At 41.8% G+C, this 13,878-nt stretch overlaps 2 protein-coding genes and 1 long non-coding RNA gene across 4 annotated transcripts in view; 2 read left to right on the top strand and 1 right to left on the bottom strand.

Annotated features, from left to right (window-relative positions):
* Positions 1-5,212: 5,212 nt before the first annotated feature.
* LOC309699694 (serine/threonine-protein kinase Nek1-like) lies at positions 5,213-11,858 on the top strand. 2 transcript variants are annotated; one of them, XM_082522823.1, is made up of 12 exons: positions 5,213-5,279; positions 5,645-5,793; positions 6,572-6,668; positions 6,786-6,883; positions 6,987-7,070; positions 7,167-7,234; positions 7,655-7,741; positions 8,213-8,267; positions 8,573-8,773; positions 9,293-9,447; positions 9,664-9,902; positions 11,164-11,858. In XM_082522823.1, the coding sequence occupies exons 2-12, from the start codon at positions 5,677-5,679 to the stop codon at positions 11,412-11,414; spliced, it is 1,452 nt and encodes a 483-aa protein (XP_082378949.1). In that variant the 5' UTR covers positions 5,213-5,279; positions 5,645-5,676; the 3' UTR covers positions 11,415-11,858. The 2 variants fall into 2 exon arrangements, with proteins under 2 accessions (XP_082378949.1, XP_082378950.1); XM_082522824.1 differs by lacking the exon at positions 11,164-11,858 and having other exon boundaries at positions 9,293-9,416; positions 9,664-9,759.
* The window catches only part of nek1 (NIMA-related kinase 1), a 25,777-nt gene continuing 19,671 nt past the window's right edge, over positions 7,773-13,878 (top strand). Inside the window, exon 1 of the mRNA XM_082522817.1 lies at positions 7,773-8,267. The gene's annotated coding sequence lies outside the window, so the exon portion shown is untranslated. The remainder of the gene's footprint in view (positions 8,268-13,878) is intronic.
* Positions 12,223-13,878, bottom strand: part of LOC309699696 — a 2,320-nt gene continuing 664 nt past the window's right edge. Inside the window, exon 2 of the long non-coding RNA XR_014274436.1 lies at positions 12,223-13,748. This is a non-coding gene — a long non-coding RNA (uncharacterized lncRNA). The remainder of the gene's footprint in view (positions 13,749-13,878) is intronic.

Genomic DNA, 13,878 nt, shown 5'->3' with positions numbered 1-13,878 from the left:
GTAAAGCACAAGGCTCGCGTGCAGAGTGAAGCGGGAAAAAAGTGCGAGAGAGAGGCTGAGAAAAAGAAAAAAAAAAAACCCACGTGACGGCTCGCGATAAGGAGCCGGCTCGCGTGTTCAATAGTGATGTGCGATACCACTGATTTTCTTTCCGATCCGATACCAAGTAATATTCAGGGTGGTATCGACGATACTGATCCGATACCGATACTTTGTACAAAAACGTATTTTATTTATTGTATCTCAAATTATAGCATCATAATGATTACAGGACATCAGATTACTTGTTCTTATCACTTAATAATGTAAGGTTCATTATATAGAAATAAAAAAACTGAAGTTGTGCGCTATTTGAACACCTTGTCTGCCTGCAGCACTAAAGGACTCCGTGAGAGACATCTGTCTTGCCCTAGCAGCACCTGTCCTTCTCTTCAGTTCGTCTCAACATAAGCTCGTCATATTCTGTGATATGATTTACTCTGACGTGTTTGACAAGGTTAGTGATGTTGCCACAACCATACATGCCAACCCTCCCGATTTTTCCAGGAGAATACCGAATTTCAGTGCCCTCCCGAAAATCTCCCGGAGCCACCATTCTCCTGAATTTCTCCCGATTTTCCAGGACAACAAAATTGAAAAACCATATTGCAGAATTCATAGCGCGGCCAGCCAATTCCAGTTTCCAACAATGGTGGCAGCGATTTAGTTTTAATATTACTCTTATTTCCCTTTCTGGGTCGCAAAAAAACTTTTAACATATTTTCAGGTGAGAATGTAGCTGTGTAAACTTCAAATATCTGAGCCGACTGACGCATCATCTGCAAACCGCCGTGGTCTTTTGCTACTCGGGTTAAACATGATATATAAGTCACTTTGATAACTTAAAAATGTTATTGTTTGGCTTTTTCAGTGTTTTATTTGTTCGTGAGTAAATCGGTTTGGCTGAGATTGAAGTTATTAGATTAGATTAAATTAAATTGAAATTTATTAATCCCTCAGGAGGGTTCCTCCGGGGTTTTCATACAGCTGAATAAACGTCAAACAAAAAATGATTAAACAGAAGTGTGAGACGGTCAAGAGATTACATCAGTGCCCGGTTATATGTTAGATAGCAAGGAGCAGACAGCAGAGTTTCACTCCACCGAGGGAGCCTGTGACGTACTACCCGGCTTTCTTTAGACCGCGAAGGCCGGGTCCTCAGGTGGAAGCAGCCTCTGAATTTGGACACCCCCGCTGTTTCCGGACCGGCCAATAATAACGGTGACATTTAACGTATTTTATCCGATAAATAAACCCTGTAAAATGTATTTAGCCCCCCCAACAGCCCTTTTCCCTAATATGGCCACAACACCTCACTCTTGGAGCACTTTTTTGCCACATGTATCGCAAACCACGTCTCAGCTGTTTGTGTAGGTAAAATACGTCCGCACATGACGCTCAGCCATTGTTGTGAGTGCGCACGCCCAGTGTTGCCAACTCCTCAGTAAGGAAAATCGCCATTGGTTGTCCTAAAAGTCGCTAAATTACGCCATCGCCTAATTTGCATAATTGGTCATGCTAATGTAATTGTAACCTACGCTGTTGGAGAGAGAAATAACATCGTGGAAGAAACATAAAGTGAGCAAAAAACGTCCGAAATGCATTTAGAATTTATTTAGAACTACAAATTAAATTTCTTTTAGCAATTATTGTTTTTTAATGTCACAATTCCAACCCTGCTCCTTTATCCGGGCTTGGACCGGCAAAAGTGACCCAAAATAGGCGCTCTGGTGGAGTTACTGTGTGTGTGTGTGTGTATAAGTAGTTTTAAATCTTGTGATCCACAAAACAGCATAACAGTAAAAGAAGAACTGACTGCATTACAGTCAGTGCGGGAGCAGCGGCTTCGCTCATGCGCGGTTCATTTGCAGTTTGGACGCACAGGTGTGAACGTCTCCTGCAGCTGGGGGAGGACTATCCTCCGCCCGTGAGCGCTTTAGCACGGGTGAGGTGCCCACGGCCGCACCGCTGCTTGTTGAGAGTAAGAGCAACACGCCCTTTCACGTCAAAAAGTCGTCATAAATAAGTTGCCAATAACACCAGAAAAAGTCGCCAGATTTGTCGCTAGTTGCTTTTTAGAAAAAAAAAGTCGCTAAGGGGTCTGAAAACTCGCTAAATATAGCGACAAAGTCGCTAAGTTGGCAACACTGCGCACGCCAAGGGGCTGGAGACATTTATACAGCCGTATTTCGCACATGACTATGAAAGGCGGAAGAGGAAGTAGTTCCTTTGAATGTAGACAATCCGAATGTTATAGTTTCTTTCCACTGTGTTCCTGTTAATGATAAACTACAAATTTACTCTAAATTACTAAAATATCGATATTTAATGTGAGAATCGATTCTAGAACATAAATGGCTGGTATCGGAGGAATCGATATTTCAGGATCGATCCGCACATCACTAGTGTTCAAATCAAATTCAAATTTTATTTGTCACGTACACAGTCATACACAGTACGATATGTAGTGAAATGCTTGGACAACTACTCGTGACCTAAAGAAAGTCACGTCAAAGTGCCGGCTCTAAGAGCCATTTCGTTCGCGAACGACCCATCACTAGTTATTATTGCACATTAATTATTATTGCACCTTGTTATAAATATAAATATTATTGTTATCGTTTTAAACATTGTTACCTCCCCCCTAAAAAGTCCAGGGAGGTATCCAGTCAGGTCAGCTATTTACACTGATCAGGGCTATTGCCCTGTTGTAAAAGCTGTCCTTGAGTCTATTTGTTCGGGACCTCAGCAGCCTGAACCTCCTGCCAGACGGCAGCAGCTTAAACACCCGGTGTCCTGGGTGTGTGCAGTCCCGTAGGATGCTGCGTGCCCTCTTGAGACAGCGAGTGCTGTACAGGTCCTTCAGGGAGGGAAGAGGATGTCCAATGATTTTTTGGGCCATGTTGATGACCCTCTGGAGTGCCTTTCTGTGTGCTGTGGTGCAGCTGTAGAACCACACACCGATGCAGTACGTCAGCACACTTTCAATGGAGCAGCGGTAGAAGACGGTCAGCAGCTCCTTCTTCAGTTCCATTTTTCTGAGGATTCTCAGAAAGTGGAGACGCTGTTGGGCCTTCTTTAAGACCGCAGAGGTGTTAGAGCTCCATTGGAGGTCTGTGTCTATGTGCACACCCAGAAACTTGAAACTGGAGACCCTTTCCACGCACTCCCCGTTGATGCTGACAGGCTGCAGCTCGGACTTCCTCCTTCTGAAGTCAACTACCAGTTCTTTTGTTTTGGTGGTATTGAGGTCCAGGTTGTTATCTGCACACCAATCTGACAGCCTCTGAACTTCAGCTCTGTATGCAGTCTCATCTCCCCCTGAGATGAGCCCCACCACGGTGGTATCATCTGCAAACTTGATGACTGTGTTGTCTGGGTGGGAACTAACACAGTCATGTGTGTACAGAGTGTACAGTAGGGGACTCAGTACACAGCCTTGTGGAGAGCCGATGTTGAGGCTGAGGGCTGAGGAAAGATGAGGCCCCACTCTAACTCTCTGTACACGGTCTGAGAGGAAGTCTCTGATCCAGCGGCAGGTGGTGGAAGGAAGTCCAATTTCCAGCAGTTTAACTATTAGTCTGTCCGGGAGTATTGAAAGCAGAGCTAAAGTCAACAAAGAGCAGCCTGGCGTAACGGCCCTGCACTTCCAGGTGAGAGATGGTGGTGTGGAGCGTTGTAGCAATGGCATCTTCAGTTGATCTGTTAGCTCTGTATGCAAACTGGAGCAGGTCGAGTGTGGGTGGCAAGCAGGACATGATGTGACGTCGGACCAGTTTCTCGAAGCACTTCATTATAACAGGTGTTAGAGCAACTGGTCGGTAGTCGTTGAGGCTGCTAATGTTAGTACGCTTTGGCAGTGGGACAATTGTGGCTGACTTTAGGCACGGCGGGATGCAGGACTGGGACAGTGAAGTGTTGAAGATCTTAGTGAAGACCCCAGCCAGCTGGTCTGCACAATCTTTTAGGACCTTTGCGGTTACCCCATCTGGTCCGGTGGCCTTCCTGGGGTTCACTGCCCTCAGTGTGCGCCTCACCTCATATTCCTGCACTATGAGGCTTGGGCTGCTGCTGTCCGATGTTTTTGCTGCTGCTGCCTCTGGTCCCTTCACCTCAAAGCGTGCGAAGAAGTGGTTCAGCTCCTCCGCAAGCTCCGCGTTACCCTCAGTCAACGTGGTATTGCCAGGTTTGTAGTTGGTTAAGTGCTGAACTCCCTGCCATACCTGTCGTGAGTTTTTGGTGCTGAAGTGGTCTTCGATCCTTCTCTTGTACGCTGCCTTGGCCTCTCTGATGCCTCTTTTCAACTCAGATCTGGCTGCACTGTACTGCATACCATCACCGGATCTAAAAGCGGTGTCACGTTGCTTCAGCAGGACCTGGACCTCTTTAGTCATCCAGGGTTTCTGGTTGGAATACACCCGGAGACGTTTGTCCACAGTGACACTGTTGACACAGAAGTTAATATATGAGAGCACTGATGTTGTGTGCTCTTCAAGGTCCTGATGTTCGAACACGCTCCAGTCCGTGTTTTCAAAACAGTCCTGCAGCTGATGTGATGCACCTTCTGGCCAGGGGGCTCTTCTCCTAATGGGAGTGTATGCAGGGATCAACAGCATGGACATGTGGTCTGACAAACCTAGATGTGGTAGAGGGGTTGCTCTGTAGCCTTTTTGGATGTTGCTGCAGGCTTTATCCAATGTGTTTTCCCCCCTCGTTGCACATTTAATATGCTGTTTAAATCTGGGGAATACTGACCTTAAATCAGCATGGTTGAAGTCCCCAGCTATAATGTGCACTGCGTTTGGATGGGAGTTCTGCTGGTTGCTTATTGTCTTGTGCAGCTCCTCCATGGCAGAGTTAGGTATTAGGAGGATAGTGTGTTACTAAATTTAGCGAAGCGCTGTGGTTTAGATACATAATATGAAAATACTAAATGAAGTACCTAAAAAATAAATACATTTTAACTAAATTAATCGCCAAATGTTACACGTTCTCCATGCTTCTCAGTTGGTTTGCGGTTGCTATGGAAAATGTCCACAGCAACGGTGTCATTGGGGGCGGAGACTGGTAAGCGTCATCCACAATAAAAGATGATGGACAGTCGTGTCCACCAATTAATGTTCGGTCTTGGTACATCTGACCAATGAAAACGTACAAAAAATGTAGCCGTAGTTAGAGAGTGCGAGGACAGTATCAAGTACCCAAACCTTTATGAGAAAGGCAGCGAGAAAAGACTAATGGTAAGGCACACAGAAACGTATACGGCTACACAGTGAGCCGGTGATATTATATCAGTTAGAGTTTTGTACATTCACAAGGTAAATATTTTATGAAGCTCCCATCTTCTTCTAGCTTCTAAGTAACGGGAACGCTAGCTGTTTTGCTACCAGCTGTGTTGTGTCTTGCATCTCAGCATCACAGTCCGTCTCTTTCTGTCTGACAGCGGTCCACAATGGAGCTAACATTACATTTCCCGGACGACGCACAATTGTCATTATTAAGACTACCAAATGTTTGCCTTTTATAAAGCTTCTGTCACGGAACCCTCGATTAAAGCCTAGTTACACCGAGCAATAGCATTAGCATGTTCTTGATGTCTTTGTAGATCCAGCATGTGGAGCCAGTCATTCCAATAACATGGACAAGTACGAAAAGGTGAAGAAAATTGGGGAAGGTTCATTTGGAAAGGCTATCCTGGTCAAATCCAAAGATCATGGACACCAATATGTCATTAAGGAGATTGGCATATCTGGAGTAAGCTTCTGTGCATATTTTTTACACAAGCTGTCATGGTCCTGGGCCATGTGGGCCCAGTATTCTTAGTTTTCATGTATTTTTGTATTTTGTTCTTTATTTAGGCCATGCTTCCTGGGTTGATCTGTTACGTTGTTCCTTATGTGTTTTCCCTTCGTGACTCTTACCCCCTGTGTGCCCCTCTGTGTATTTATGAGCCCTCGTCTCTCTTTGTGCTTTATTCTATGTTTTCCCCAGCCCGTTATGTCTGCGTTCTCCCCGTGCTCTCTCTCCTCCTGTTTGAACCTCTGTGTACTTCCTGCTTTACTTTGCCCATCTCCCATCAGTGTTACGTTCACTCCTGCCGTGTCTTGTTATGATTATCAGTGTCACCTGTGTTCCCCGTGTGCATCCACTTCCCCTGATCATCTCTCATGTGTATTTAGTCTCTGTGTTTCGTACAGTCTGTGTCGCGTCGTCTGTGTTCCCACCCTCCGTGTTTCCATGCCCGGTCTATTGTATTCCAAGTCATAGCCTTACCTTAGTTTATTCCCAGTTTAGGTTTCTGTTTAGTTATTGCTCTTGTGCTGCCCTTATTCTGGTTTGCTTCTTTTGTATCCATCAGCCACAATAAAAGGTTCGCTTTTTGTTTAAGTTCATTTCCGTGTCACTCGTGTCTGCACCTGAGTCCTCCACGCACTCTCCACACGGTCTGTCACAGCGGACCGTGACACAAGCTTTGCATGTTCTTTTCAGCGTGCGCTTCATCTCGTTACCCTCCTCTTCATTACTTTGACAGATGTCCAGCAAAGAGAGGCAGGAATCTCGGAAGGAAGTTGCTGTTCTTGCCAACATGAGTCATCCAAACATCGTCCAGTATAAGGAATCTTTTGAAGGTATTAATGCCATTCAAATAGCTCATCTGTTTATGTGAAGAAACTATTATCAAATGTGCACTGTGTGATAACTACATACTATAAGTTTTTTTTATTTTATTTGTATTTTTTTCCCAGAGGGTGGCTGCCTGTATATTGCGATGGACTACTGCGAGGGTGGAGACCTATTCAAAAAGATCAACTCTCAGAAAGGGGTACTGTTCTCAGAAGCGCAAGTAAGCCAGCAACTACTCAAGGCAGTCACTGTGCAAACAGTATACAGATATTTGGTTAAACTGATCACAATACATATGGTTTACTGTAGTCTCCCTTTTTGAGATCCTAGATTGGTTTGTGCAGATCTGCCTAGCGCTCAAGCATGTGCACGATCGAAAAATTCTCCACAGAGACATAAAATCACAGGTATTGTTTCATAAATCACAAGATTCCCTTTAAGTGATAAGTTGTTTGTTTGCATGTATTGGATTATTTACATGTGTTCTCATAATGCTTGTGTAGAACATCTTTTTGACAAAAGATGGAACAGTTCAGCTTGGAGACTTTGGAATTGCAAGGGTGCTGAACAGGTATGCACACTGTTGTCTAAATAGCCCTGCAGTTTTTCATTAAGCATAGATTCCAGACTAAAAGTTGAAGAACACTTTGCATTTCTGGTAATAAGACATTCTGTTTTACTATATTTAAAAAATATTATAGTTTATTTTGTTGAAGTTTGTTATTTGTACACTTTTTAACTGTTCTTACACAGAAATATATTTTGGTTAAATCAAATATGTCTGATCTTATAATGTATTACGTGTTTTATGTATTTATACATTATGTTCTGAGGTTCTTAGGTGCATTTATTATTGATGTTGATTTTTTCCCTTTTTTACAGCTGTTTTTGCTTTGATTTATGTCATTGTTTGTATTTTTGCACATTAGACAGTGCTTATTTGAAATATTGAAGCTTTAATATTAAAATGTGCTATTTTTCTGTTTTTCAGCACTGTAGAACTGGCAAGAACATGCATAGGAACACCATATTACCTGTCACCAGAGATCTGTGAAAATAAACCATACAATAACAAAAGGTACTTGGACTTCTGGAATATCGTACATTGGTGTCTAGTTGTCAAGCAAATTCAATAGTAATCAATGGGACAAGGTGTCTCCCCACTGAATCTTGAGTCTGCAGGATTAGGTGGTGGCTACAGTGTAATGTAAGGAGATCACCTCGCCTTTTTATTGAGTAAACTTGCTCGCTTACATCTACAGCAGGAAGCTGGTATTGATTTTTCTCCTTAACTATTTTAAGTGTACATGCAATTTAACCCACTTTAGTTACAATGAGTGAAGTAAATTTAGCTCAGTCTAAATGATCTGGAGTTTTCTTGTCAATAAAGTCTTATTTTCATCTCAGTTTATAAAAGGAAAGTAAAGGGCATGCACTTGACTGTTGATACCTTATTGAATGAATAATAAACTTAACCCAGAACTTATCCCTGCCCACCCATTTGTATGTTCTCGCCTCTCATTTTCCTTGCTTTTCCTTCCTGCTGCAGTGATATTTGGGCCCTAGGGTGTGTTCTGTATGAAATGTGCACTCTTAAGCATGCAGTAAGTATTCTGTGTGAGCTGTTTAATTATAATTATACAGTATTTTAAGGTGTTTTATGCAGCATTTACTGTTCTCTCACATACTAATTTTGATCTCTTCCCTGTATATTCTATATGTATAACTGTAGTTAGATAATGTACTGTTAGATAATACACTGAAATTAATTTCCAGTATATTAATTCCTAATTTAATCTGTAATCCAGTACAGTCCCCACATTAAGAATCCCTATATAGTTCAATTGTCTTCAGTAATTTCTATGCAGTGGTTACAGCTGTGTGAGCCTTTGCATTTGTTTATTCTCAGTTTGAGGCTGGCAACATGAAGAACTTGGTTCTTAAGATAATTCGTGGGTCGTACCCTCCTGTGTCTTGTCACTACTCCCAAGAACTGCGATCTCTCCTTGCACAGCTGTTTAAACGCGACCCTCGAGAGCGACCCTCAGTCAACAGCATACTGGACAAACCTTTCCTCTCCTGCAGGATTGAGAAGTTTCTCACACCACAGGTAGACTCTGCAGCTGATTGTTAATTCTTTGGGTTTTTGTTTTTTTTTGTTTTTTGCAAAAGGAAATAACTTTTACATTTTTAAATAATAAATGGCTCGTTTACTAATTATCTGTTACAATTCAACAACAAATTCTGTAATCATAAATGTCTATCCTAGATTGACGACTTCAAATGACAGTCATTTTAATCCCTGTTATGTGCATTTATGCATAAAGATTTTAGTTTATAAATGTAGCATATCCCATATTTTCAGGGAGCATTTAATTTGCGAGACAATCGAAAAATGCATGCAATAAACACCGATTGAACACTCATTCCTTACTCTGAGTGTGTTGGGTGGTTTTTTTTTTCTTTTCTTTTTTTTCTTGGGGGGGGGGGGGGTGTCTCTGTGTGATTAGTTTCACTAAAATTATCTCATGGTCTAATGATAGCTTTGGAGTTTTCCGCCAACAGCACGGAGGTGGGCCTTAGTGAATGCTTTAAACGTATGTATTTATGGAGGTGCCTAATTTTCAAGGTTTCCAGCTGCAGCACCCCAGAAGACCTGGCAGACTTGAAAAGTCACCTTGGGGACTGGATTGCAGGCTGTGGTATCCCTGACATCTACACTGCCACACTACTTGATGTTAAGAGGATAAGGGGCGAGATTGTATCTCATTTTGCGTTTCACAGGTGAGAATTTGTTAGAAAATTACAAAGTACTTTCCTGGTCAGTGCTCGTCTTCCCATTGTGTTCCCCCCTAATAGTTAACACTTAAACAAATCATCAATCTGCTGAGTTTATATCTGTATTGCAGTTAAGGTGGTGTTTAAATTGACAAAACTTTTTTTTTTGTTTCACAATTTTGCTATGTTGTATGAATTGAGAGTACAATCTGTGGTCAACAGGGTTGCCAGCATGATTCAGCAGTTTGTTGCCGGTATGGACTCGTGTGGTCGGTTCTGGCAAATGGTGAAGAGATGCTGGAAGCAGTTCCTTCCTGTATTTACAAATGCAGGAAATAAACTTACAAGGAACAGCTTCCAGGATCTCTTCACCATTGGATGGAGTCCAGCTGGAAGTAACAGACGTGAAGAAGAGGAAGCAACCATCTTTCAGTGGGAATGGTGGCTTATGGCCATTCAGGGTGAGTACATAGAATACAACACATGTCTTGTTTCTGTTTGAATTGCTTCAGGCATTTCATGTTAAATACAGTGTCCACAATACAAAATACAGACAACTAAATCGAAACAACACTTGGGTGCAATAAAACCTTAGAACTTTGCAAAATCCACCCCTTCTTAGAGCATATGAGGAAGTTTTTGATTATTTTACCTTTTTAGGTGAGGTATTTGAAAGGAAACCACCTACAACAAATATTTTTGGAAGATTATTTCTTTTATCCTCTGTCATCTCTACCAGATCTTGCTTGTTTAGACTGATAGATAGGATGTAATTTGATTTTCATTGTGATTTCTGGTAAAACATTAATTTTATTACATGACCGAAAACTTCTAACACTAAAATATTAAATAGTTATATTACATACTTGTATTTAAAATATGGTAAAATTTATGATTCAATTGTATTAGCACATCTGAGAATTAAGTAAATGGTAAATGGCCTGTATTTGTATAGCGCTTTACTAAAGCAGTCATCCACACATTCACACACTGGTGATGGCAGCTACATTGTAGCCACAGCCACACTGACAGAGGCGAGGCTGCCGGACACTGGCGCCACCGGGCCCTCTGACCACCACCAGTAGGCAACGGGTGAAGTGTCTCGCCCAAGGACACAACGACCGAGAGTGTCCGAGCCGGGGCTCGAACCGGCAACCTTCCGATTACAAGACGAACTCCCAACTCTTGAGCCACGATCACCCCCAGTGTTTTTGCAGTGTTTAAGATAGAATAACACAATTTGAAACCTGTCTCCCTTTGAGACAAAGGTCATTTGTTAATTAGATGCACTGCCTAACTACAAGAACCTTCAGGTATTACATTGACTATAACGAAACCTCCTGTATATTAGTGTCCTAGAGTAATCGAGTGGTGCAATGACAACACCCACGCAAATGTGACATCACTAGAAAGCCAATGTACTCTTGCAAGGACAGAATGAATAACTTCTTAAAAAAAAAATACACATTGCATAAACAGTCCTTGACATATAGGTCTGACTCGGAGGACAAAATTAATTTCCTGTCTTAGCAGGGCAGGATTGCTTTGAGTAATTTTATTTTTTTTTTATAATACAATGCTTTGCAATAATTGTTTTGCCTAACAACCTGTTTTTGACTCCAAAATAGTCATTAACGCAACTGTTCTACTATGCAGTCAGTGTAACTGATTATAAATCTACACATTGCACACCTTATTTAACACTTGTATGTATTTTAACAGAGCGAGAGGTGGACCACACATTTGAAGAGCTCCTCGTCTTTATAACTGGGGCTGACTTACTTCCACCACTGGGGTTCCCACAGTCCTGCAACATAGACTTCTACGATCAGGAGTCAGGGATGCGGCGTATCCCGTACACATCAACGTGCAGCTTATCCCTGTATCTCCCAAGAGGTGTTGCAGATGAAGATCAATTCAAAGATCTTATGAATGATGCCTTAAAAGGATCCCTGGGATTTGGAAAGGTGTAGCTGCATACATGAACTGATGCTGGGAAGCTGTGGTTAAAACCTGTGGGCTTTTGGGATGAAGTTCTTATTGTAAATGTTCTTAAAGGGGATTGCTCCTGGCACTCAGGCTTCTTAAAGATTTTACATTTTAAAGGTGTTTTTACAAATGACTGTTCATTGTGTATATAGTTATATTTATAGTCCAGTTAAGACAACTAGGGTATTCATGCATCAAGCTATGCAAAATAAGTGGTGTTCAGAAAGTTTCCAGGAAATAGTTCAAATGACAATTCATCTAGAAATATTCTTTTGAAAGATTGTTGTTTATGTTCAATTATAGTACACTGCATAGAGTGGTTTTTGTTTTTTGTTTTTTTTAATTTATTTTCAAGATGTACAAGAGATGCCAGACAAACTTTGAACTAAAAGACACTGACTTTTGTAAAATAAAATATTGTAATGTCAGTTCTCATGGTGTCTTGTCTATTTAAAAATTAAATTTAAGGCTTACCTGTTACTGTCAAATACTGGTATTGGGTTCCATTGACGAGGGCTATGTAGTACAATTATGTGCTTAAGTCAAGGTAAAAGGTTAAATGAATTTACCCTCATTGTTCTCAAACCAAGAACTGAAGAATCAATCTCAACTCAGAATTAAAAGTTACGAATTAATTTTACTGGTTTCGAGAACAAAGCAGTTTTAACAAACTGACTTTAAGCTCTCGTTAACTCTGAGATTGGCACCTGGCCTTTCACTATAACCTGGTTAAAAATCAATTATGTAATTGTGGTAGAATTATGTAAGAGGCTGTAAAGCTTTTTTGTAAAAAAAAAAAAAAAAGAATCACATCAAGATAATGAACACTGGTATTAAAATTATATTTTATACATAAGGCAATAACTGTAATTACCAAAGTAAAGAAAATGATTTGTTAGACTCAGTTTGTTGGTGAACGATGCTTAAAAAGTATGTAGCAATTTGGACAGTATATCCAGTGATTGCTTTGCTTTTTCTATGGTCACGGCTTACCTACTTTATTACAGTCATTTGGCTGTACGTGAAAATATATTTAGCTAAAGTTCCTTCTGCTTGTTTAGGTTTATCTCTGTTATAGGTTCATTCAGCCCAACCTCAGGAAACTTGTCTGCTTGCCTACTGTCATCTCTACAAGCCTAAAAACAAACAATTTTAAAAGAGGCTATACACGACATTTTTTCTACTTAATTTACTCGTGTGTGCCATACAGAGGGAAATATCTCAATCAGAATCGCATTTATTGGAAAAGTATATGCGCAAACACATACAAGGAATTTGGTTCCATTTGAGGGCGTCTTTCAAGCACAAAAAAGTAAAACACAATCCATATATGTGTATGGACATACATAAATACACACGCACACAGGTGTATAAACTAACAATATAATACACAATCTAATTCTTTTACACAGAAATTACAGGATTACAGAAGTTGATACCAAAGAGTGCAGTTGCAGTCTAGCAGTGTGACAGTTTAACCACTTAGGAGGGAGATGGCGGGGGAAAGAATTTTGATCAAAGTTAATGTCTCCACTTATTTCGAAAAGAAAAAAAGAGCATACTGTCATTTACTTGCTTTTATTATTTATTTATATGCCCTCCGCGGACCATCTCTGCACTGCGTGGGTGATTAGTGGCTCCCTGCACAGTAAGGGCTGCACACAGGGACAAGACGCACTCGGTTACGATCGGATCTTCCCTGGGCAGGGGGAGGTGATGAACTGTATGCCACTTTTTCATTGGCATACATTAAGTACAATGTTTTATTGCCTACGGTGGGGCAGGTCACATACTGGGTGAAGGTGGGCAGTGTGGAGTCCAGCGAGACATGATTAAAGTCCCCTGATATTAGAAGAAGAGCTCTCGGAGATTGCGTTTGCAGTCTGCGGACCACAGAGAGTCACAGGCTACCTCCACGGATGCTAACGGCTAATAGCGCAATGTCTGTGTTGCAGAGTTGTTCTTTCACAGCGATGTGCCCAGAGATACCACAACCGTCTTTAACAAACACTGCCAGCCCCCCTCCTTTCCTCTCACCGCTGTCTCTCGTCTTGTCCGCCCGCAGCAGCTGGAAGCCGGGCAGCCTACTCACAGAGGGAGTACCGGGCAGTGCCGGGATACTGCCACTGTGACCGGGTTAGCGTCATTAGCTCCTCAATCATATCAGGGAGCGATCTCACATTTAAAGTGATTACAGGAAGGAGAGATGGTGTGTGAGGTGTCCTCGGGAGACATCACCCCCGTTTCTTCCCTCACTGGGGATGTAGGGTCTGTCTGCCGGTAGCGCAGCTGCAGGGCGCAGCGCTAACAGCTGATCCCTAATGTAAACAAAGGAGCCATGCGCCGAGTGTCCAAACACGGGTGAAAAAAGTGGAGACAAAAGAAGAGAAAAGTCAACATAACTAGCACGAAGCGGTAATGCAAGATGGCAGGATCTGATTGCTAAAA

This window comes from Aulonocara stuartgranti, assembly GCF_965226115.1.
Source record: "Aulonocara stuartgranti genome assembly, chromosome: 23".
Lineage (NCBI taxonomy): Eukaryota > Metazoa > Chordata > Actinopteri > Cichliformes > Cichlidae > Aulonocara > Aulonocara stuartgranti.
Note: the sequence above shows the minus strand (reverse complement) of the source record. Positions and strands in the feature narration are given on the sequence as shown.

What these genes read in the sequence shown, in the direction of transcription:
- LOC309699694 (XM_082522823.1), top strand. Translation starts at nt 5,677, where the DNA reads ATGGACAAGTACGAAAAGGTGAAGAAAATTGGGGAAGGTTCATTTGGA. An exon ending in TACTGTTCTCAGAAGCGCAA is followed by an intron (nt 6,884 to 6,986) that starts GTAAGCCAGCAA and finishes TCCCTTTTTGAG; the next exon opens with ATCCTAGATTGGTTTGTGCA. An exon ending in ACAGAGACATAAAATCACAG is followed by an intron (nt 7,071 to 7,166) that starts GTATTGTTTCAT and finishes ATGCTTGTGTAG; the next exon opens with AACATCTTTTTGACAAAAGA.